Source organism: Notolepis coatsorum (assembly GCF_963971535.1).
Source record: "Notolepis coatsorum genome assembly, chromosome: 1".
Classification (NCBI taxonomy): domain Eukaryota; kingdom Metazoa; phylum Chordata; class Actinopteri; order Aulopiformes; family Paralepididae; genus Notolepis; species Notolepis coatsorum.
In genome coordinates, this window is record NC_140165.1 from 293,024,042 (window position 1) to 293,040,799 (window position 16,758).

General features: G+C 45.7%; 1 protein-coding gene across 2 annotated transcripts in view; it reads right to left on the reverse strand.

Moving 5' to 3' along the window:
- Positions 1 to 16,758, reverse strand: part of fndc3a (fibronectin type III domain containing 3A) — a 178,486-nt gene that overhangs the window by 69,101 nt on the left and 92,627 nt on the right. For both annotated transcript variants that reach the window (XM_084312740.1, XM_084312741.1), the window contains 4 exons: positions 6,314 to 6,390; positions 5,948 to 6,191; positions 5,443 to 5,823; positions 2,465 to 2,523 (listed from right to left, as the gene is read on the reverse strand). In XM_084312740.1, the coding sequence (XP_084168866.1) occupies positions 2,465 to 2,523; positions 5,443 to 5,823; positions 5,948 to 6,191; positions 6,314 to 6,390 (761 nt within the window). The remainder of the gene's footprint in view (positions 1 to 2,464; positions 2,524 to 5,442; positions 5,824 to 5,947; positions 6,192 to 6,313; positions 6,391 to 16,758) is intronic.

Here is a 16,758-nt window from a genome sequence, read left to right on the forward strand (position 1 = left end):
AATTACCTCCTGCGTAACCAGAGAATGGACATTCATTGTTGATTTGCCTACGCACATTCCTTTGCCTTACAAGTGCATTCAAAGTATAATAGAGAAGTATTATGTACCTTTTGCTGCAATAAATACTTAAAGACAACTTTGTGTAGAACCGGTTCATTGTGGGAAGTGTTCATTATATTTATATATCATGTACTGTATGGCCAGTAATTAAAGTACATAAAGCGGTAGTGGTTTAATGATACCATACTTATCAATACAGTCAAGGAATTGTACCCCTCAGTTACAAGTACACTGCATAGTATTGTATATTATATGGTAACTCAGTTACGTCTATTCTGCATTGAACATTGTACATATGTCTATACTGAACACTGTGACCTCATTTCTACTTCTAAATGACATGCTATACTATGTTATTTGATACCATCTTGTCTAGCACAGTCTCTGGAGCGTAACAGTAAGAAGCATTTTGTATGAAAGTATTCTGTACTTCTGTATGACAACTATTAAAGAAACTTGAAACTTGAGTTGGAGAACTATCTCTCCCTCACGCGGATCACACACACACGATGGAGCCGTGCTGCCGCTTGTGATTGGTGGAGGCGGGACCAGGCGATACAACTGATTGACAGCGGAGGCGGCGAATGGAATGGCAGACGGCACTCTGATGCAGAATAACAGCCAGGCAATGAGCCAGGTAGTGAGGAACTCGGGAGAGATACAGTAGAGCGAAAGTCAATTAACGTTGATGTCAAGATAGACAGTGGAAGAAAGAGAAAGGGTGGAGGAGAGAGGGATAAAACAAAGAAAAAGAAAGGCCCTTACAGGAGAGAGTGGTTAACTGTATTATAATAGTAAATAGAAAAATATGTTGTGCTCTTGCTTTTTTCTTTTTGAAGGTGGAGAGAGTAGCATTGCTAGTGCCACAACAGTTTTATTTGAGGTCCATAACAGTACATTGTACTAAGCAATTTTTGGCTCATTAGTTTGTGATTCACATGCACTAAAATTCACCAGAATGCAGGAAATTAAGTCTTTGTAACAAAAAAATTCCTGGTGGGAGACCCCCAGACCCCCCCCCTTAAAAAGTGGCCTGATTGGGGCTATATTTCGCGCTATATCTCCCGGTATGAATTATTTCCCCAGTCCGGCCCTGACAGCATCTATAGTGACTACTAGTATCATCTCATCTCTTCTCTATCTATTTTTATAAAAAAAATTGTATTGCAAATTGTTTGATAATGAGGGGTGAGAGACGTTGAGTCTACGTGACACTGACGTCCAGGTCCAGGGGTCACTGTCAGGTCAGGTCAGGTGACCACTGATCGCGAGAATTGCACTTGCAAGTTGATCAAGTAGGCTAAGACTCGTCTCGAGTAGAACTGTATGATCAATTGAGACTGTGACACTCAAAAAACATGGATAAAAAAATAAAACGGTGGGAAAGCGGAGCTGCTAAGTTAAAGTCTAAACAGGAAAGGGACAGAAAGAGCGCGTTACTTCGGCAAAGCATACCAACTATCGCTACTTTTTTCACCTTGTCAGGTAAGGAGGAGGATAGCCCCCTGGCTAGCACTAGTAGCAGCAACGTTAAAGAGGCTGAGCCAGGCGCCGCGGGCAGAGAGGACGAGAATGCTAACGTTGTTATTATTATTGATGCTAGCGACAGAGAAGAGGAAGCGGCAGCCTCTAGTTCAACTTCAGCCGGCCCACCACCACCAGTGGCTGACGCCAGTGCCACCTGTTCGTATACGCCCGCCGCATCTCCACAGCCCAGCCCCAACACCAACACGAATGAGCTGGTTCCTCCTCCTAATACAAGCCTGGTATCCACTACAGTTGAAACAAATACAAGCCGGGGTTACTATTAGAGGAATTACGGTATTATATATTTTTTTTAAAGTGACATAAAAATGCCACTGTGCGTGCGTGCACGTGTGTGTGGGGGGGCCTCCACAAGAATCTGGCCCAGGGGCCTCTGAAGTCTTAATCTGGCCTTGCCTACAGTATACTAGCCGATGGTCACAGCTAAAAACATGGTACTCTCTAATCAAGAGAGGTGTAATAATAACCAACATGGTAACCAAGAGTTTAATTGCCAGCATGGATTTTGGATGGTACAGTATATGAGGGAATAGAATTCTAATTTGGACTGCCGTCAGCAGGTTTGATTCCATAACTCAAATGTCAGCAATTAGAACAGTTAATGGTGAAGCTCATTAGTATCCTATAGAGTGTGATGAAATGTGTACAGTGTAGCCCTCTCTTAGTTTGCTCCGAGTCAACCAAGACTTGGTTATTCAATTGGTCATTTGTTATGCGTTTAGTTTTTCTCCATGCTGAATGAGCCATTTTCTGAAGAAATATAAGCACATCTTTGATAGGCGCTAGATTTAAACACGTGTCGTTCTGCACACGGGAAGCGACATTTTACGGATTTGACACAACGGAGATGAATACTAACCAATGGTTTACTGATGGTGCTCAGCAGCGCTCGCAGGGCCTGCGCCTCCTCATCCAGTTCTAGAAGAGAGGAAAGAAAAACAGATAAACACATGCAATTTAAAGAACTTGTGAAATATGCAATTCACACAACAAGCAAATATTTCATGATTAAAAAAAGAAACTGCAAAACCTGGCCTACTACTACTGTAACTCAATCTGAGCTGGCTACTTTTGCTCAGTTTAGAAAAAAAACATTGATGTTCTTGCCAAGTTTATATAAATTCACTGTGTGATGACAAGTGTGAAAGATTGAGCTATAATGTGTGAGAAATGCCTCATTTGACACTTTAGTCTCCTCTGCTGCAGGGATCTCCTGTGCTGTCTGTCTGTCTCCTCTGCTGCAGGGATCTCCTGTACCGTCTGTCTGTCTGTCTGTCTCCTCTGATGCAGGGATCTCCTGTACTGTCTGTCTGTCTCCTCTGATGCAGGGATCTCCTGTGCTGTCTGTCTGTCTCCTCTGATGCAGGGATCTCCTGTACTGTCTGTCTGTCTCCTCTGATGCAGGGATCTCCTGTACTGTCAGTCTGTCTCCTCTGATGCAGGGATCTCCTGGACTGTTATGTGCCGGCTGTCTCCTGGCTAGACACAGGCTACAGAGATGTTTGGAAGATAACCATTGTGTTTCCTTTTGTTGTTGTTGATGATAAAAGCAGCTGCAAATCCCTCCTATGAACAAAAAGAAAGGTAAATCCTTGTTTTAATATGCATACGACTGTCTTGATTAGGGTTGGGTACCGTTCACATTTGAACCAGTACCCGAGAGGGAGAAAGAGAGGCAGGTTCAGCCCCTCCCATTCCTCACTATTGGAACTCTGCGTACAGTAGACAGAATAGGGTATTAAAATCGAATAAAAGAAAACGAGTCATTTTTGGCCGCCAAGCGCTGGCTCCCAATAACGTATATAGGGCTGTCCCCGACTAAGGATTTGGATAGTCGACTATGATTGGCCGAAATTAGCAGATAGTCGACTATGAAAAAGAAAAAAAAAGAAAAAATCTTTTAATTATTATTATTCCATTTGGGCTGTGGGGGGTGCTTAATGTCTGAAGGAATCAACGGAAGGCTTCTTGACCTCTGCAAAAGCATGCAATTGGTCCACTGATGGACACATCTTGATATTTGTCTAGTCTAGTGTGTTAATTAGATGGGTGAAATCCTCTTTCAGTGCCTCTGTGCCTGTTTTCTTAGGCAGTTAGCTTCTGGTATGCGTGCCATTAGCGTTAGCCACGCTTCTAGGCCTCTTTTCTTTTGGAAAGAATGATAAAAAAGAATGATAAAAAAAGATGATAATAAAAAAAAGAATTTGTATTCGACTAAGAGGTTGTCAGTCGACTACGGCTCCTTTCGGTCAATTAGTTGACTATTCGACTAATAGGGGTCAGCCCTAAACTTATATATATACGTGGTTGGCCGGGAATGTGTTAACCTTAGTAGCAGGGGTGCAGTCGTAATATGGGCGGAGGCCAAACGGTATCCTATTATTATGCAAAGTCTAGGCACTTATCACCTAGACTTTGCATAACCGTTTGACCGCGGTTGCCCAGCACTGCACCACTGCTTAGTAGTGAACGTTAGTTTAGTTTTTTTACCGTGACTTGGGCATACAGGGGCGGCGAGGATGCAAAGGATGTTAAGACGCATTGGACCCACCCAGTGCAACAGCGCAACTCACGAGAAGAGTTGTCACAGGGCTGTCGAACGCAGGGATGAATAGCTAGATGTCGGATTCTAAAATTGAACGTCCTTGCTGGTCTGTGTCTATTATGAAATGACAACTGCGCATCATTGTAATTCAGATAATTTTCTACATGGGCGGGACTTAAATCTACATGCTCTCTTGATCTAACGTGAATTGGTAGTCGGTAGTACCTTCGTAATTCGGTCGGTACCCTTAAAAGTATAGTTTGGGAACCCAACCTTAGTCTTGATACAATCAGTTATAGATATATTTATATTTAGGCCTATATTTTTATTTTATTTGAAAAAACAACCAAACAAGACAAAACAACTCAAACAAATCTAAAGACATTGAACGGAAAAGACAAAGTAAAAAAAACAATCAAAACAATTACGGTAAGACAGGCAGCTGCATTTTCAGTTCTATGGGGCATTCAGGCTCTCCTTCAAACACTCCACAGATGGACCCCATACCTTCCCAAACATATCGGAGGACTGTAAGTGTCCATTTCTCAAGCTTAAGACTTTGCATCACGTCTCTCTCTTATAGCCACTGAGTCCAGCTCGGTGGACGAGGAGACTTCCCACTGAAGAAGGATCAGTCTCTGTGCAGCAATGTAACACATTGTTATTTGGAATCTCGTTCCAGAACGATTCCTCGTTATTTTCCCCTTCTCGTGCCAAAAATAGCTATCATACGATCTGGCTGGATTTCCATTTCAAAAGGCATCGGACAAGTGTTTTGAAAGATTGAACTCCGGTTAAGTGGACAGGTTAAACTTATGACACTGCCAAAATGAGTGAGTTAGAGATGCCGGAGAGAGATTGCATCCGTCATAGGGATGGGCATTTTTTTTTTTTTTTTTAAATGCTATTTGAACTATGGAAACTATTAGAATACTAATTGACAATCAAGTATCAGTTCAACACCCCATATAATAACAACCAGTGTGCATCCTTCCCATTTTCTGCGGCCACGTTTCGGCAGCGTCTATAACACCACAGAGTAAATATTTCCTTTAACTCCCGAGTACTGCTGAAGTATGACCCCACGTGGCCAAGTGAAACAGCCAGGCTCTGTGATTAATGAACAGTCAGTGCCTCCACATAATCAAGAATAATGTGGTTCCGTTAAGGGCTCCCTCACTGCCACCAGCAGGTGCGGCTAATGAGGCTTATCTACAGCCTCCCGACACCCAGAGACCACCGACTGTCAATCCGGGACCCCCCCCCCCCCTCCCGGGTTGCTGCCTGCTCACCTCCCGACTCTCCGTTCTTGCCCCGGTTGGCCTGCTTGCATGGGCCGGCCACCGTGCTGCTGGGCTGCCCCTGCTCCGGCTCCTGCCCTTTGCCCCCGACGCCGTTGAAGATGTCCACCGTGGGGGGGCTGCTGCGGGTCTTCTGCGGCGAGGGAGGGGGGCTGTCCTTCATCTGGCCCCCACCCCCTCCTCCTCCACCTCCACCACCTCCTCCTCCACCACCTCCTCCTCCTCCTCCACCTCCCCCCCCGCCGCCTCCCACGCCTCCGCATCCCTGCCGGTCTTTCAGCTTCTTCTGCAGACGCTCATATGTCTTGCTCGTTCTCTCGTCCCGGTGGACGAACGGCGGACGTCCGTGTTGGGCGTGAGGATCTGTGGAGACTGAGCGGAGAACAACATTTTATAAACACTCAACACAAATACGTCCAACGGACAAATACACGAGGCAAAAGCTTTCATTCCACTGGAGTGCATCAGTGGGGAATTAAAGGAGTCAAGGTCTCACCCTGCTCCGAGTAGATGTGAGCCGGGTGGTACTGGGAGATGTACTGCGAGCTCATGTCTCCCACGCCCCCCGCCATGCCCGTGTACAGGTGGGGCGGCGGGGGCATCATGGCCGGATGCGGGATGAAGGCAGGCAGGTGGGCGTGGGGCGGAGGAGGGTGGTGGAGAGGGGAGTGGCCCCCCGGGTGGAACTCTGGCTGCTGGGGTAAGACCAGAACCCGTCGTACTCCATTCTCTTCTATGATCTGACGGGACACAAACACGGGCGGGTTACGTTAAAAACACAGACCGAGTCAGATGAGGTGGAACTAGATAGAAATAGTGGTTTGAGTGGAAATGACGTGAAGAAGAAGAAGCGGCTGCGTGCCTGTGAGACATATCCAGGAGGCACATAGATGGGAGGCACTGAACCGTTGGGTGACATCATGGGGACCTGAGCAGGACCTGTGGAACACACAGAAGAGACACGGAGTCAAACATACTGTCACTTAAGTGCCGTCAACACTTGATTTGATACTGTACCGGAGATCAAAACAGATCTATATGGATAGTGGGCTAGATCCAGACTATACATGCATCACCAGCACAACGTTATGTGTAAGTAAGGGTGGAAATCGCCACGGTTGCCGACTTTAAACATTGTTCTGCAGTCGGTAATGAGAAGAAAAGGGAGCCGGGGGAAATGTCCTCACGTCTTTTCTAGACTGTCACCCCGTTTGCAATGGCATTTCTTTATGAACTGCCAAAGAACCGCTTTTTATTATTTTTTTTATAAACACAAGGAGTCCACTCTCCAGAAAGTGCTGAGAAACAACAAAGTTCCTGCGTGGCAGAGAGAGGGAGAGGGAGAGAGAGGGAGAGAGAGAGAGGGAGAGAGAGAGAGGGAGAGAGAGAGGGCCAGAGCAGAGGCTTAGCTCAGCTCAGTGACAGCTCAGCAGAAAGCCAGGGAGAAGCAAAGGAGTTTTGTGCCAAGCTGCACATTCATGCATTTATTTTCTTACAACACCGGCACCAACGTCCAGATGCCACCGAGAGAGCAGTCAGATCTAACACACACACCCACACACACACACACACACACACACACACACACACACTGACCTTCTGATTGTGCAGCAGAACAAGATGTTTTCTTCATGGTGTAGCAGACATATACAGGTCACGGTGGGAGTTACTGTAGTACTCATTGAGCAGAGGCCTAGCCTAGGCTTGTGAGAATAGATAGTAGCCTGTGTGCTGCTCTCTCCTTACTGGAATAGCTCCACCCCCCATTCGGGAGGACACTACACCACAGCAGCACGGTGCACGCCAGAGACCTACAGCCTAGCACTCACTGCTGCCCCCTACGCCTCGAAACAAAGACCGACGGGGGCAAAGCTGCACCACGACACAGACATGGTTTCAAAACAAAAACACTGCTTGCTTTGCTGAATCGAGATACATCACGGGGCGACGGATGGAAACCACAACTCCCCAGCCTATAGTCAAGTCAAGTCAAGTCAAGAGTTTTATTTGTCACGGCATACGGATATACAATGAAATGCGGGTGGTCTTGCCCGCAACGATGTGCAATTGGTACAACATATAATAGAATCCAATACAAAAAATGTGTGCAATAAAATTGTGCAATAACAGGTAGCAGGTAACAATAAATTTGTGCAATAACGGGTAACAGTTAACAGTTAACAGTAGTAGTAATAGTAGTGCAATACACTGTTACTGTTGCTAATACTAATTTAAAGTGGCCTTTCCTTTTGGCAATAAGTGAGGGTGCGTGCGGCCTGAGTGTGTGCCCGCTCATGCTAAAGTGTTACAGTGGTACTCAATGTTCATTGTTCAGGACTCTGATGGCCTGGGGGAAGAAGCTGAGCCTAAGCCTCTCTGTCCTAGTAGCTGGGGTTCACAGGCGTCTGTCTGACCTCAGCAGCTGAAACAGGCTGTTATTGGGGTGGTGAGGGTCTTTCATTATTCTGCAGGCTCTGGATTTGCACCTCTTGTTGTATAGAACCTGCAGGGGAGGTAGTGCAATACCCGTGGTACGCTCGGCTGAGCGCACCACTCTCTGTAGGGCCTTCTTGTCCTGTGCCGTGCTGTTTCCATACCAGGCAGTGATGTTTCCGGTCAGGATGCTCTCTACAGCTCCTGAGTAGAAGGACTGGAGTATCTTCCCCGATACTCTGAACTTCCTTAACAAAGACCAGCGTTTCCTCTACTCAGCAGTGGTCGAGCACCGCAGCAAGATACAATTATAATCTGACAAAATGTCCCCCTGAAAGCACAAACAATCATAGGCCCGGTGCTTAGAAATAGTGCTTTAATCAGAATCAAGTGTCCAAATAGACAGACTGCTGTGATTGTGACATTTTTGTAATGGCAGTCATTGTCTGACAAATAATTACGATTACCGATATAATTGTCTCGTTGGGCATAAAATCCAAAGCGTGTCCAGCTCAGTGATGTCATTACGACGCTTTGCAACGAGATCCGCGCGGCTCATTGTGCTACACTGCAATGATGACACTGGAGCGCAGGAGATGAGCGCCGGCCAACTGAAACAGCGGCTAACCTCTCTGTGACCTCTCTTGAGATTTCAGCTATTTAAAATGCAGATAATTGATCGGAGTGTAGGTAATGGCCTAGTGGGTGACGGAACATGAATTTTGACAAATTTGTTAACACGGCTTTGCTTTTAATTGAGAGTTAATGTGGAAAAGGAAAAAATCGTATTGAGGGGAAAATAAAACCATGATAACAATCATACAAATAATAAATCACAGGTTATTCATATAAGTTATTTATTAATATAGAAATGCACCATTTCATTTTTTTTATCCACTTTTTCTATTTTTCTACCATCCCAATTCCACTGTGCCAATTCACCCCTCCCCTGTCTTGAACGTTGCTCACATATGCCCCCCACTGGCCGGTTGTAGGGAGGATAGAAGCCTTGCATCACGTGTCCCCTCCGGTACACGAGGAGGCAGCCCGTCACATCTTTTCACCTGCCAGCACGGACTCTCATTGGCGAGGTGTAACGTGTGTGAGGCTCACACTACCCCCGCCATTTCCTGTCTCTGCTGTGCAGGCGTCCCCAACCGACCTGTAGGAGTCGCTGTCCACAACGTCCAGATTACCACCCATCGACTTCCACCCGCTAACTCTGGCAATTAAGTTAGTATGACGGCTGGCCCAAGCCGGAGGCAACGCCGACAGCCGGAGTCGAACCCGGTGTCTCTTGCGTTGGTGACGAGCGCAATGTCCGCTGCGCCACCCAGCCGCACCATTTTATTTGAGTATTAGAGCAGCCCAACTAGAACTACAATACTGTGGTGCTGTAATAGGTTTGGCAGCCTCTAAAATTTCTAAATGGAGCTTTACGGTGCAGTCTGTGGTGCTTAAATAGGTTTGGCAGCCTCTAAATGGAGCTTTACGGGCCGTGTGTGGTGCTGAAATAGGTTTGGCAGCCTCTAAAAGGAACTATACGATGCAGTGTGTGGCGCTGAAATAGGTTTGGCTGCAGGCAGGTTCTTGTTATTTGGTGGCAAGAAACACTGCTTCTATCTCCACTTCTTTCTACATTGTAGGCGTTTGGTTTTGTAGGAGGCTGGTGTACTCGGTGGTGAGTGGCAATAAAAAGTGTGCATACCTTCCTGTTTTTCTGAAACAGCCCACAAAACAGCAATGGAGCCATCTGCCTCTTTCTGCTTCACAACATTATTCCCAGGGGTCTTGGGCAGTATTGTATGTCCTTTGATAATCCATGACCAGCCAGTCCTTTGATAATCGGCAGCCTGATTCTTCTGACTCTGGCCTGCAAAGGTCCGACTCGTTTGAAGAGATCAACAAATAGGAAATGTCTGTCTGAAATTTCACCAGTTTTCTACCGTGTCGCCTACTTCACGCAGTGCGCTAAACTCAAACAGACTGCGTTCAGGACAGGCTTCACTGCATGACCCGACTTGACGGTTAAGGGTCTGCTTCCTGGTTACACAGGCACGTGCATTGGCCAGTGTATGTGAATGGTCACGTGATATGCGTTTCCAATGCGAGCTAGTATGGATGGAGATCTTTTCTGTGGACCGGAGATGGTCTATTCCGGTCTAAAAAGGAAGACGTACTATACTAATGTCGATGTCGTCGGAGCAACAAGGACGGATGTGAAACAAACACCTCACGCGAAAACAAACTACCCTTCCCCTGTCGCCACCAGCACAACAAAACAATTCCAGAGAAACCGCTGACGACCCGATGACAAAACAAAGCATCTTACAAACTAGCAGAGGGTTCAGACTGATAGGACAGGAATAGACTGTGTAGGAGCGGTCTTTAAAGAACCAGTACAATGATTTGGTCAAACAAAGCTTATTGAGTAAGTAGGTTTAACCTTTATTAATCCCCTTGGGGGAAATTCATTCTCTGCATTTTGACCCATCCTAACTATTTAGGAGCAGTGGGCAGCCACACAGTGCGGGACCAAGTCCAGTTGTAATGCCAGTGACTCGGTCAAGGGCGATGACAGGAGTATTATAGCATGCATGTCTTTCATGGTGTGGGAGGAAACCGGAGTACCCGGAGGACACCCACGCAAACACGGGGAGAACATGCAAACTTCACACCCTGCTGTCGTTTGAACCCAGGACCTTCTTGCCGTGAGGCAACAGTGCTAACCACTGCGCCACCGTGCCGCCCATTGTGGAATGTTAATGTCAGGTGTGTCGATTTCTTTTCAGCTTCAAATGTATCTCCGAGCACAGCCAACTCTCAGTATGCTGAGGGGGCGTGGCCCTCTGTTCATTCAAAGGAGATGTCAAGTGCGTATCATAATCCATAAAGCTTTCAAATGTAAACAAATTCATGGGACCAGTGTGATCGGTTGCTATGGGAGATTAACATTGGTGAACCTGTGCTAGCAGGTTATAAATAAATTGGCATAGTTGCTGTGGATGTTTTTTGAACCATTCAAAATAACTAAATTGTAGCAGACTAGTTTCATTATTTATATGTGGGCTAGCTAGTGGATATCCTTTACAACTACTGACGGACTGACTTATGGGCCAATAAAGACGATTATGCTACATTTAAGTTTGGATATCTGAAACGCTTGGATTCTGTTGATATCCAGGGGGATAGTGATCAAAGGGCTTTAGTCATCATTTTCACAACAACCGCAGTCCTAACACCTGGGATAATTTTACATCAACGTACCTTCTTTGGAAGGAAGAAAAGCAGTGAGATGTTCACAGAATCTTTCAACAGACGGCAAATAAATACTAGCGGGGTCACACTAACCAGGACCCCAGCTGGGTCTCTCTGACCATACAGGCCAGTCACAGACCGTGTGCATACACACACACAACCAGATAAGGACTAGGACTACTCCAGTGCGCTCAGTGAGGTATTAAGGTATGATGGATTGTAAAAATCCACTCCTATGCAGTGCTGCCTCTACACCTGTACGTCACGCAGCAATAACCTTGCATTTCATGATTGATTCGATTCTTTTATTTTCCTGGGTTTATAAAGACAAGGGGCGTGACGACACACTCGGGACGCGGCTGGATTTAATGCACCGTACCAGGATCACAATAACACATTTTCAATAAAACTTGAATGAAGGAAGTCTATGACTGTGAAGTGATGCCATTTCCCTCTAATATTTCCAAATCTTGTGAAATTGTAATAAATTAAAAAGGAAACGCTGACGCGTTCCTTTGCGATGCATGTCGTCACATCGCGATATATATATATTATGGCGCGATACGTGGCCACGCCCCCTGGAACTCATAGCCGATGTTTGAACTTCATCAGTCAATGCGGAGCGGTGATACCGTCTCTCTCGCGTCGGACATGAAGGGAAGTATGACCTTTGAAGCCCCTTTCAGGAGACAGAGCAGGTGGAGGATTGACGGGCGGTGAGTCATCCCCCCCCCCCTACGTGAAGAAGAACAGCGGTAGTGTGAGGGAGGAGCCAACCTTAAGGATGTGGGAGCATGGGAGAAGTCTATCCGACTTGGAAGGCTCGCCGGGCGGGCCGACGCACCAGACTTACCCCCATTGATTTCAGATTACAATATTACATGTGTGGGTGTTCACACACCACGCTGCTGCTGCCTTTATCTATCCACTCGCTTCTCTTTTAAAGATTTACGGAGCGTTGCTTTTTCGCCTGTGTGTCACACACACATAGGCTCGCTCTCACTCACACACACACACACACACACACACACACACACACCTCACTGATGAGCAGCAAGGTATCTCTCTGGTGAATCACACCGACTTACAGGCTTTCAACACTAGGCTACTGATGTCTGCTCTGAATGAACAGAATGATCTGTAGGTTGAGTACTGTTATATATGTTGTTGTGAGGAGAATGAGGGGAGGGGTAGGTAATCAAAAATGGAAAAAAGTGTGTGTGTGGGGGGGGGGGGGGGGGGTGAAGAGGGTGATTGGGTGATAGGAGAAAGGGGGAGGAGAAGAGAGAGAGGAGAGACAGACAGGGAGAGAGGGGAGAGAGACAGACAGAGGAGAGAGAGCGAGCAAGAGATGGAGGGAGAGAGAGAGAGAGAGATAGGTGTGTGGTGGAGAGAATGGGAAATAAATACACCCACTCTTTTACATCAGACTGACGCACGAGTGCTGACAGGGATCAGATACAAAAGGCCACATCCACACCCCCCTCCCCTCCCGAGTCAACTGGAGCATGGCTTGTGCTGACGTGGCCATGGAGAGGGAGGGGCCACAGGGAAAGAAAAAAAACATCAGGCCTCCGCGAACGGCAAGGCCCGATCCAAGAATAACCACAGACAAGCTGCCCTCCTGGGACTGTAAACATCTCCTGTCAACATCACACAAACCCTCTCACCCCCCCCCCCCGCCTCCTGCAGCCAGCGCCAAGCTAAGTCCCCCTTCTGCGTCAGGAGAGAGGTTACCACCGGTAACCCCCCCACCGGTGGGGGGGGGGGGGGGGTTGGCGTGAAAGCCGGGGGAGGACACCAGAGTAAAGAACCCCCTTCCAGAACTGACCCGCTGCCACCCCTGGTCTGAAAATGGATCAGCTAGATCACAACAGGAGTTCCCCACTTCGTCGCCCCTCGGAACAGGGGAAATCTGCCATGAGATCGAGATCCTCCCCTCTGTTGCAGAGTTTAAAACCTTCATCTCCAACCTTGTCAATCAAGTTGTACATGTTTTAATTGATCGTTATCCTTGCTTGTCTAATTAGTATTAGTTATGATTGTATATGTCTTCTCTCAAGACAGACTAGTGCAAGCTATTTGTTTGTGACTACAAATGTCCCCACCTTCCATGCTCTGCTGAGGAATTTGATGTTTAAATTTATGTGTAGACAGTAGACTATTAACACTTTGCATGCCACGCCCGAGATTATTCGGGTTATTAACCCCCGGGTTGAATGCCCAATCACGAGAATATTAGTTTGTTCTCTTTTTTATTTTTTTTTAGCTATCTGAAATCATATTTCATCAACCGTGTCTACCGTTGGAAATTCAGCTACCTCAGGCGCTCAGATGTGGAAAAAAGCGCCCCCTATCGTCTCCCAGATGGTAATTCACCCTTTTGGATTGAACTCAATGAAAATGAATGAGAGAAAAAAAACTGCACTCCACATTTTACTTCTCACTCATGCAACCGGTGTCTACCAGCTTCATGCTGGACTCTCGGAGCAGCGGGGAATATGTGTTTTACAGTATACACAGTGGATCACTAAAAGGAGCGATTTTTTCGAATGGCGATCAGGAATTGGAATAATCCATTTGGATACCATCTGATCTCAGGTAAGGAATCTGTGTTACCAGTCTAAGGATAATCAGACCGGTTTTCACAGATATATAAGCTTTTATGTGATTATGTGATATCACTGTTTGACTGTGTGCGCCGTCAGGAAATAGGAGACTCGATTTTCGGCTCGCCGCAAGAGCATGCATGCGTACAAATACTATCGATAATCTAGCGTTTATTTGAAAACGATTCATAAATAGGCCGAAAAATGACAACGTTCTAGAATATTCCAGGAAAAGGCGATTATCAGGGAATCTCTTCTTTTTTCCGTGAAACCGAGTGCTTTTCAGAATGGTAGAAAACGGAAATTAACCGATAAAAAAACAATCTGCTACGACAATGTTGACTGGAAAATGAGTCTTTGATAAGCGACGGGCAGATTAGACACAGCCATAATTTAAAACATAGATTAGGCGATATTAACGCTAACATTGAAGTGGCCCTGGGCATTCAAGGGACTAATAATGAATTAAACTTGGGCAGTGAAAGTGTTAACTCATTCTCCGCCATCGCTTAAGTGCACGAGAGGGTGCTAGAACGCCACCGCTTTAATCAATGGGGGGATTGCAAGATTTGCGAGTGCTTAAAATATATCTTAAATTATATCTAATACACCCGTCTATTATCAGTGAGTTGCTTCCAGTCAACATGTACAAAACGGATTGTTTTTTCATCAGTACATTTCCATTTTATACCGTTTTGAATATGAGTATAGTTTGTGATTCTTAGTAATTCCAGGAAAAGACGCGATAATAGCCCTTTAGTGGAATACACTAAACACGTTGTAATTTTTCGCCCGATTATCGAATCTTCCTGAAATCAACGCTAAATCATCATTATTATCCTTCCTCGTGCAAGAATGAAAAGAGCCCTGGACCGCAGGGTTACTGTTCCATGCCATCGTTGTATAGACCTACCTCGCCTGAGTATTTAAACCCTGCATGCACGGCTCGGATCGTCCCAGAAAAGAAACTACACCATTCCAAATGGAGTGCAATACCAGCTGGAAGGCGTAGGCGGCGGTATTTGCCCTTTTGCAAGCTCAGACCCATTCCCAACGATAACATCAGGCTGGATGGATGAAAATGAATGGATATCGCTAGGGCTGACCTTCGAATCTTTTTTTGGAATTCGAAGCTTTGGGCCGAGATTCGATTTTTTTCTTTTTTTTATGTTGTGGGACTTGTACAGCACTTTGTTCAACTTTGTCAGCGCTGTAAAGTTAAAATCTTAGACAAACGAAACACTTTGCTTTCATGAAATATTGTAAGCAGTCATTTGATGCTTTATAAAAGCAGCACAATGAACACAAATCTGTCGGTGCCGAGTCCGACCTCATCTTAAATAACAAACAGCATTGCTTGTTGTAATTAACAAAGAGAGAGTTGATTTTGCACAAAAAAAGATAAAAAAAATTATTCAATTTTTTTTTCCAGATTCGAATCCCAGCCCATCGAACGAAGCTTCGAAGTATTTAAGACAGCCCTAGATATCGCTAATAAAAGAAATAACGATTAAAACCCAACAATACTCGTGATTGGCGCTGAACGGTCGGCGAGTTAACCTGACTATCATTGGGTCTGGCGTTGAATGAGTTAAGAGTAAAAAAAACAGGATAATAGGTGCCATTACTGATGTCAAACAAAGTGATACAAGGTACTCCTCTAATTTGTGGAAACATTGGAATCGATGCCTTTATGTATTTCAATCTATGTTGTTGGCCTCGTTTCTTTTGTTATTGTATTTTTGTTGTTTTGTATGTGTAATATGGACCTTGAGTTTTTTTTTCTTAACTCTGTATGTACACTCGACGTGACTGTAAATTAGGGAAACGTCAGTTGCCTCTTGAGTTTAAATAAAAGGTTGAAATAGGCGGTCAGGTGGCGTAGCGGAGATTGTGTTCGTCACCAACAGCGACTCCTACAGTTCGGTCGGGGCGCCTGCTCAGCGCGGATAAGATCTAAGGGGGGTAGTGTGATCCTTCCACACGTTACATCCTCTCAGTGAGAGTCCACGCTGCCAGGTGAAAAGAAGCGGTTGATTGCCTAGACGTGTGTCGGAGGACCGACTGTGGGGGGTAAGTGCGCAGCGACCAGGAAGGGGATTGGGAATTGGCATAACGACTAAACATTGGGATGGGAGAAAATCGGAGGAAAAAGGAGGGGGAAAAAGATCAATAAAAAAATTAAAAATAAAAAAAAAGTTGAAATTAAATTAAATATCCAGCACCAGTACAGACGATTCGACACACTTGGCTGTGAAACGGAAATAGTTACGATCCAACCACACAAAAAAGGATTTAGATTTGATAGGAGAGTTATAGCCTGAAAATGTTCCCGTCAAAAGGCCCAGTTAAACTCTCAATTAAGAGAACGACGGTGTGCCCAAGTGCTCAGAGTCAGAGAGCAGAGAGACGGGCCAGATTAGATAAAGGGTATATAACTGGACCTATCAGCGATACCATAACATCAACAAACATACATCCGCTGCGTAGGCCTAGATGACACCATTTACATTTAGCGCAGTGGTTCTCAACTGGTCTAGCCCCAGGACCAACATTTTTCCTTAGGCATTAACTCATTGGGCGCCAAACACGTAATATTACGTGTTTAGATCCTTTGATCTTTTCCCTCTGATCCCCGTTCTAAACCATCATCCGGATCATTCTGTGTCCCTGGCTCGTTTGCTACGTTGGAATTGCAATGCCGATTGAATCTCACCAGGTGGCAGTATTGCCTACCTTTTGAACTCGGAAAGAAATGGGTCAGGAGAGGCAATGAATGAACCGGACTATCGAGACTGACACCACTTCCCAGTATATTGCTAGCCAATGTACAATCAATAGACAATAAACTGGATGACATCCGAGCAAGGATTCAATATCAAAGAGACGTTAGGGACTGCAATGTCCTTTGCTTCACCGAAACATGGCTAACACCGGAGGTTCCAGATCACGCGATTCAACCAGCGGATCATTTCTTTATCCATAGGAAGGATCGGACACAATCAGA